Here is a 6,791-nt window from a genome sequence, read left to right as displayed (position 1 = left end):
AGTTCCCTGCCTGCAATAATTGAGGAGATGACCAAAGCAATATCTGGTAAGTTGTAGTATTTTCAATCAAAAATAACTTTCAATCAACGATTAATTAGCCTTGTAATGAATTGACCTTTCTAGTAATAATTATGTTAAATCACTGTATATTAAGTTATTATAAACTCACAGTTATTTCGTTTTTTTATTTGTGTGGTTTTTAAAAATACTTTTCATAATCAAATTAAGCTGAAAAGAAGTAAAGAATGATATTGGGGGAAGTGGAAATACACTTATCCATTGCATTATAATGTGTCCATTCTTTTTCAGATCTGAATGTCAGCCACAAAAAACTCTTAGGTCAACAAAAGGGGGTCTTATGCCCCTGCAGTAAGTACAAATGATTCCATCTTATTTTTGGTTTTATCCAAGTTAAATATGGCACAAGATCTGTATTTATTTTATATTTTTACTAAATTTAGTATTTAGGTCAGTATAGTCTTAACTTAATATGGATGCACCTGTTACACTTGAGTGATTAACATTAGTTCCTTCATGTTGATTACAACTAAAAGTTCTTTTCTTTGTAAACAACAGTAACATGTTCATTATGAGAGTAACAGAAAAGTACTTTGATATCAGAGAGACTAAATTATTGATATACTGATTACTAGTTAAGAGTTTGGCTATAAAACCCTAAAGTCATAAATGCTGTTTGTTTTAATACTTCATAGATTTGTATTGCTCACATATTTCATTTCTTTCTGCGATACCTTCTGCCATCAGACCTTTCAATGTTTTTTGTTTGGTTGGCCATTATTGAAAAGAGAAGAAAACTACATGGGAAAGAAACAAAATGTTAACTGATTTTTGAAGAACATGGTTTTGTCAGGATACTGGGGTCCCAGTTGGTCAGAGCTTCTGTCTAAAAGGTGAAGATAAAAGAAGAGGGAGGTAAGAGAGGAAAACCGAAATAACTCTCACCAGAGTAACATTTTTAACAGAAGTGGGCTCCATACCATCAGACATTAGCTGTCTGTCACAGTGACGTTGAGTGTAGATGGTTGTAGATGTGTAAGGAGTCTCCACTAGAGTGGAGATAAAACAGAAACCAGCAGGAAGAGGTCAGAGAACAGCGTTAGCAGGAATAACCAAAAGAGGGAAACACCATGACATTATCATGATCATGACAAACCCTGACAACTACAGGACATGATCCAAATATTTTTATAAAAATATTGTGATTGTTATTTAAAACTATTTTTTTTCCAGAAATAGAAATGACTGATACGATACAAGTCACAATGAGTAGCATGACTGTTCTTTTTACAGACCCTTCTATGATCCAAACTTGCAATGCAGAAAAAGCTCTTCTGAACAAAAGACTGAGCTCATGCAGTGAGTATGAAATGTTAACTATATTTTTGTTTTTCTTTTTGAGGGGGGGGTTAAGATGACCAGACAGCTTATTATAAAATGAAAATAAGTGTGTAAAGTACATAAGCAATAAGTGTGATTATAGAGCCAGGAGATCAACTTAAACAGAAGACCACCAGGCTTAGACCGGGCAGACAGAAAGGGCAGGCTGAGGAACAAATTCCTTCCAGCCGCCCCTGGAGCAGGGGGTTCTGGGAGCTTTTAAGCCTTCCTCAAAGCTTTGTGATTGGACGAGCTGGAATATGAAGCCTTCATACAGCTCAGCAGCAATGAAGGAGCTGCAGGAGCTGAAACTCACACATGACACAAATACTCACACAAGACAACAAAATAAAAACACACAAGACCCAGGGGTCGTAACACCAAAACTGAGCAAATATAAAAAGTCTTGAGAGTAAATAATGACATATTTGTTGAATTTTTATGATGATTACTTTTAGTTCATACAACAATATAAGATTACCCTTTTGAACCCAAAGTTAAATACACAGTAACTGATACTAATGTAACATCCACTATAAACAAAGGGAAATGCTTCCCTTTTGTGACCTAACTAGCACTTTTAATATAATTTTTTTTCTTGGTGTTTTAAGAACAGATCTCTTATTCATGAAAATCTAAAAAAATAAATAAATAAAGTAATCTTATCAGAACACATTTGTTTTTATGTCTTAAATTTTGGATATCATATTAAATACTTCATCTTTGTGCTAAAAAAGTTCCTAATATAAAGTAAACAGAGGACAGTCTTAAAAAAAGATAAATGAAGTTCAATATATGAAGTACTTACCCAATAAGCAATATAGAAAAAAAAGTTGGTCTTTTTTTAAATGAAAAAATCTGAATATATATTTATATATTTTACTTAATGGGATATTGATATAAATATATAATTTAAAAATATATTTCTTAATAATGATTTTCACATGCAAATATTTGTACATATATTTATGTTATTTAATGAATCATGTCAAAAGCTTGAATAGAGGATTCTGGTTTTCTTTTCTTTTTTCATTTATTTCTTTAACTTTGCATTGCATTTATCTGAATATATGGGGGTCAGACAAATGCAATGTTGAACTGACCTGGGGATTAAAAATGTCTTTGTAAATGCAGTTTACAAAGAAATAGGTTCTTTATTTAGGTTTTTACAGAGCAAACGCCTTTTATTACCAGTATTGTTACAAATCTTTAATTCCCTTTAATTGTTCTATTGAACTTTACTTTTTTCTTCTTTCTGATTTAACAATGTATTTATTGTACACAAGAAAATCCGTTTTTCTTTTCCTACAGATTTACAACTGAAATCTGTGCTTCCCCAGAGAGACTCATTACACCAACAAGTGAATGTCCTCCGTAAGTGCAAGAAAGTCACGGCTTCCTCAATGACTTGCAATGAAAGCAACAACTCAAACAATTTAGGATAATCCGAAAATCATTACTAATTAATTAAATGTCAAGTAAAAAAAAATAAAATCAACAAATAAACTACTATATCCACAGTTACTCTTCAGGCTTTTACTTCTAAATCAGAATTTTAAGGCTTGTCTTTGAAAACATGTTTTTTCCCCCACAGGTTCCCAAATGGCTTCTGTGACTAAACAGAGAGACACATTACAGAGTCAGATGAATGTCTTTGGTAAGAATGAGACAGTCAGTGAAGAAAACAAGAAAAAAGACTAACTCATAATTGATAATCATACGCTCTATATCAGACAGAAAAATGTCCCAACAGCTTTGGCCCAGAAGATTAATGTGTGCACAGTCTTATAAAGGTATCAAAACAACATCTGTACAACATTGCTTCCTAAATATTGTGGAATCCAGATTTATTGTGATGAGAGATTAAAATTAGCTGTCAAATTTTCCAAATCCCTTCCGAAAAGAAGATAAATAGCAAAAAACAATACTACGGCAGGTTGCTGAGATGACAATTGTTGTTTGTTGGATTTATACTGTACCACACCTTTGGCTGTTCAGGTCAATTTAACTGTCTTTGAGTCAGGAAAGAGAACTAAAGTCAACAAAAAAGTGAAATGATTGTAATTGACCTTATGATATGAGACTGGGTTGTATTTAAGACAAAAGAGAACTGCATTAATAGTGGAAATTACTGTTTTATTTTATTGTTAATATAGCTAGGTTTGATTAACTAATACATATGTAATACTTGCTTTAGTTTGACAGTTATTAAGAAACTAAGTGATCTTCTATGCTCAACTGATGCGCAGAAGTTATACACCACAGAAAAAACAGCTGTGATTTTAAAAACAAAAGTGTAAGATTGGTGTAGAAGCTTTGAAATTACTGTTGTTTGTATTAAGGTGAATGAATATTATTTTTTTGATAATAGTATTGTTTCCGTTCATATGGAACAACCTGGTGAGTCACACGTTTGTGGGCGGAGACTTTTTTTTTTAAATTTTAACTCACCTGTTGATTTGGACCTGGATATTAGAGGGGAAGCGGGGTTGGCACATTTTTTGTTTACTGCTATTTCGCCCCTTTTGTGCTTTTTCTTTTAATTAAGTTGGTTTGATTACCCTTTTTGATTAATAAAAACATGTAAGTGAATGTAAAATGTATAATTTCCACGACAGGCGTCACACAGTAAGCGTGCCCAGCTTTAGACATAGTACCAAAAAAAAATACTCACATGTTGATCATTCGAAAACTTAATTTAAGTGTTCTTTCAAATTTTTTATTTTCATAATTACGCAATTTTTAAAAATAATTCTCATTCTTTTCCTAGACAGAATTATATGTTCAATATAATTTATTGTTTTTAAATGTTTGTTTTAGTAACTTTGCTGTTTTGGTCAAACTTCTATCTTTAGTAAAATGTTTTAAAATGTTTCTTTCTTCCAACAATAGCGAAGTATCAAAATGATGGATGGCAATATTTCCGTGGAAGTCTTTATTACATGTCTACAACCACTGCAAACTGGCAGACCAGTCGAGATTACTGCGTGTCAAAGGGAGCAGACCTGGTGATCATCAACGACGCTGCTGAAAACGTGAGTACTCGAATGTTTCAGTTACCTCTGATTTATATAGAAGGGTTTAATTTATAGGGCCATACCATGATTTTCTTAAGTTTTCCAGTGTAAACAGTATCCATATGAATGATTATATAGTATATTACCTTTGGAACACGAAAAAAACTAATTAATTATGAAATATTAGTTATTTGACTTGACTTTTTTTCACAGCCTGAAGTAAAATGACTCAATCTCTGAGGCTTCTCCTTTCCCTCCCCGAGGGTTTCTCCATCTTCATGGCATCATCTTAGAGCCGGGGTGTTACGCACAAAAAAAAATGAGGGGAATTTTTTTTTTTTATGTATTTCAACATACGCTTGGGTGTTTATCCCCAGAATTTGGCACAGACAGAGTGATCATGGCTAATGGGTTCATTTTACTGTGAAAATTTGTCAAAAAATGCAGACAATAGCAGATGAATATTTCAGGATTTATTGAAATGACATATAATCTGTGACGAAGAGGCTGAGACGTTTGGATCCATAAGCAAATGGTTTAATGGACAAGGGCAAGACATAAGCATGGTCAGAGTCCAGGCGTGGGTCGAGGGAGGAGACAGGCAGAGATCAAAACCAGGAGACAAAGTAAATCGAAACGCTCAGAGATGTATGCAGAGCAATACAAGGCTTCACTATATACACTGGTAGTGATGAGGTGGATTGAAAACAGCTGAGGAGATCTGCCTGAGTATAGAGAGGGAGTGGAGAGTAAATACTCAGGTGAGGGCTCCCTCTGGTGGCCGTATGTGGAGCAGAAGGGGAAATGCTGACATAATCTCTGTATCAAAATCCTCTTTGATTTCATCCAGATCCATTTACCTTTCCGATGATGCTCAATAATCCACGTTTACACCAGTTCTTGTGTAGCTAGCTGATCCCTGATAGCTCAAGCTGCTAACTTCGCATACAAAGTGTTTGTGTTAACCTGAGGGCAGAGCAGATTCTTCCTGAAAGGGGCTGTCTCACGTTGTGACATCAGCACGTGAGGACACGCCTGTTTTCATGGGTATGGGAGGGGCTACTGTTGAGAGCGCCGTTTTTTAGATGATTACTCAGAAATGTGTGAATGGATCAAAATACCGCTTTGGGGTTCTTTGTAGAGAGGAATGAACAGTATAATACACTTGAAAGATCAAAAAGTTGATTTTTCATGGTCTGGACGCTTGATAGACTATGAGATCCAACAAAGGTCATTTTGAAACAATCTTTAAACTAACTACTTAACTGTCTTCATAACAGAATTTTGCGAGAGGATTCAAACAGGGGATCTGGCTTGGGCTGTACAAGGAAGGATCCCGCTGGAAATGGGTGGACGGAAGTTACCTGTCATCTAGGTGAATGGCCTTTAACTAACAAGAATCATAATTGAAACGTATTACTGGAGATGTGAGAGTAAAAAGTCACTTATTGGCTTTAAATGTTTGTGTTTACAGTGTCAGCTATTGGATTCCAAAAGAACCCAACAATACCGGGGGCCGGGAAGACCGCGTGGAAATACAGTACTTCAACTATTTCAACTGCTGGAATGACTCACCACAGACAAATAAGAACTACTGGATTTGTGAAAAGAAAGTTGTTTAGTGGGAACTTTCTGGTCATTAAATGACATTAGCTAGAGATTTGCTGAGGTTAAAACCTCAATATAGATCTTCTCTGTCTTTCTGCTTTACTTTTCAAACATAATAACAACATTATAATCTACTGGTGTATTGGGGATACATAATGAATTTAATCTTTTGGTGTTCTACAACTGCATACTCTTCTGTGCCTCAATAAAGCATTGCAAACCAAGTTCAGTATGTTTCATTACTTCCATCACTAACTTGCTATTAAAACACAGTTTTGTGAAACCTCAAGATAGTGTCAACAAGGATGTCCTGCAGGATTCTTTAACAAAATGACACAGATTTAATTTTTTTTATCACATGAAGCGCCAATTCGGAATTCTCTCCATAAAGTCCCCCTCCAAAGAAAATTATGTTTTCTGAGTTTTTAACATGTACAGTATGTGAGGCATTTTTCTTCTGAAAGAGAAAAAAATAAATCATTTCGTGTTTGCATTTCCAAGTATTTCTCATTTTAAGTTGCTGTCACTCAAAGCATGTCTGGGGGGGATAAGGGGCGGGGTTGCGCAGCTCAGCACCATAAGCCACGCCCACACAGAGGATTTTTTTTTTTTTTAATAAAGGCTTCAGATGAACAGGAAAATGGCTTTTTAAGACATTTAGGATGTGTAATTTTTGTTAAAAACTTTAAAGTCCTAATTAAAACTTCACTGGGAACATTTAAAGCAGGGGTCTCAAGCTCAAATCAGCCGGGGGCCGCTGGAGACAGA

At 34.7% G+C, this 6,791-nt stretch overlaps 1 protein-coding gene across 1 annotated transcript in view; it reads left to right on the top strand.

The window, feature by feature from the left end:
- The window catches only part of LOC118598716 (C-type lectin domain family 4 member K-like), a gene marked incomplete in the record, with an annotated part of 7,055 nt that extends 406 nt beyond the window's left edge, over positions 1 to 6,649 (top strand). The window contains 8 exon segments of the mRNA XM_036211724.1: positions 1 to 46; positions 310 to 369; positions 1,312 to 1,377; positions 2,710 to 2,772; positions 2,993 to 3,055; positions 4,291 to 4,433; positions 5,696 to 5,790; positions 5,890 to 6,649. Of these exon segments, the coding sequence (XP_036067617.1) occupies positions 28 to 46; positions 310 to 369; positions 1,312 to 1,377; positions 2,710 to 2,772; positions 2,993 to 3,055; positions 4,291 to 4,433; positions 5,696 to 5,790; positions 5,890 to 6,037 (657 nt within the window).
- Positions 6,650 to 6,791: the final 142 nt, after the last annotated feature.

The sequence above is a fragment of the Oryzias melastigma genome, linkage group LG1 (assembly GCF_002922805.2).
Source record: "Oryzias melastigma strain HK-1 linkage group LG1, ASM292280v2, whole genome shotgun sequence".
NCBI lineage: Eukaryota > Metazoa > Chordata > Actinopteri > Beloniformes > Adrianichthyidae > Oryzias > Oryzias melastigma.
This window is presented reverse-complemented; position numbering and strand designations above follow the sequence as displayed.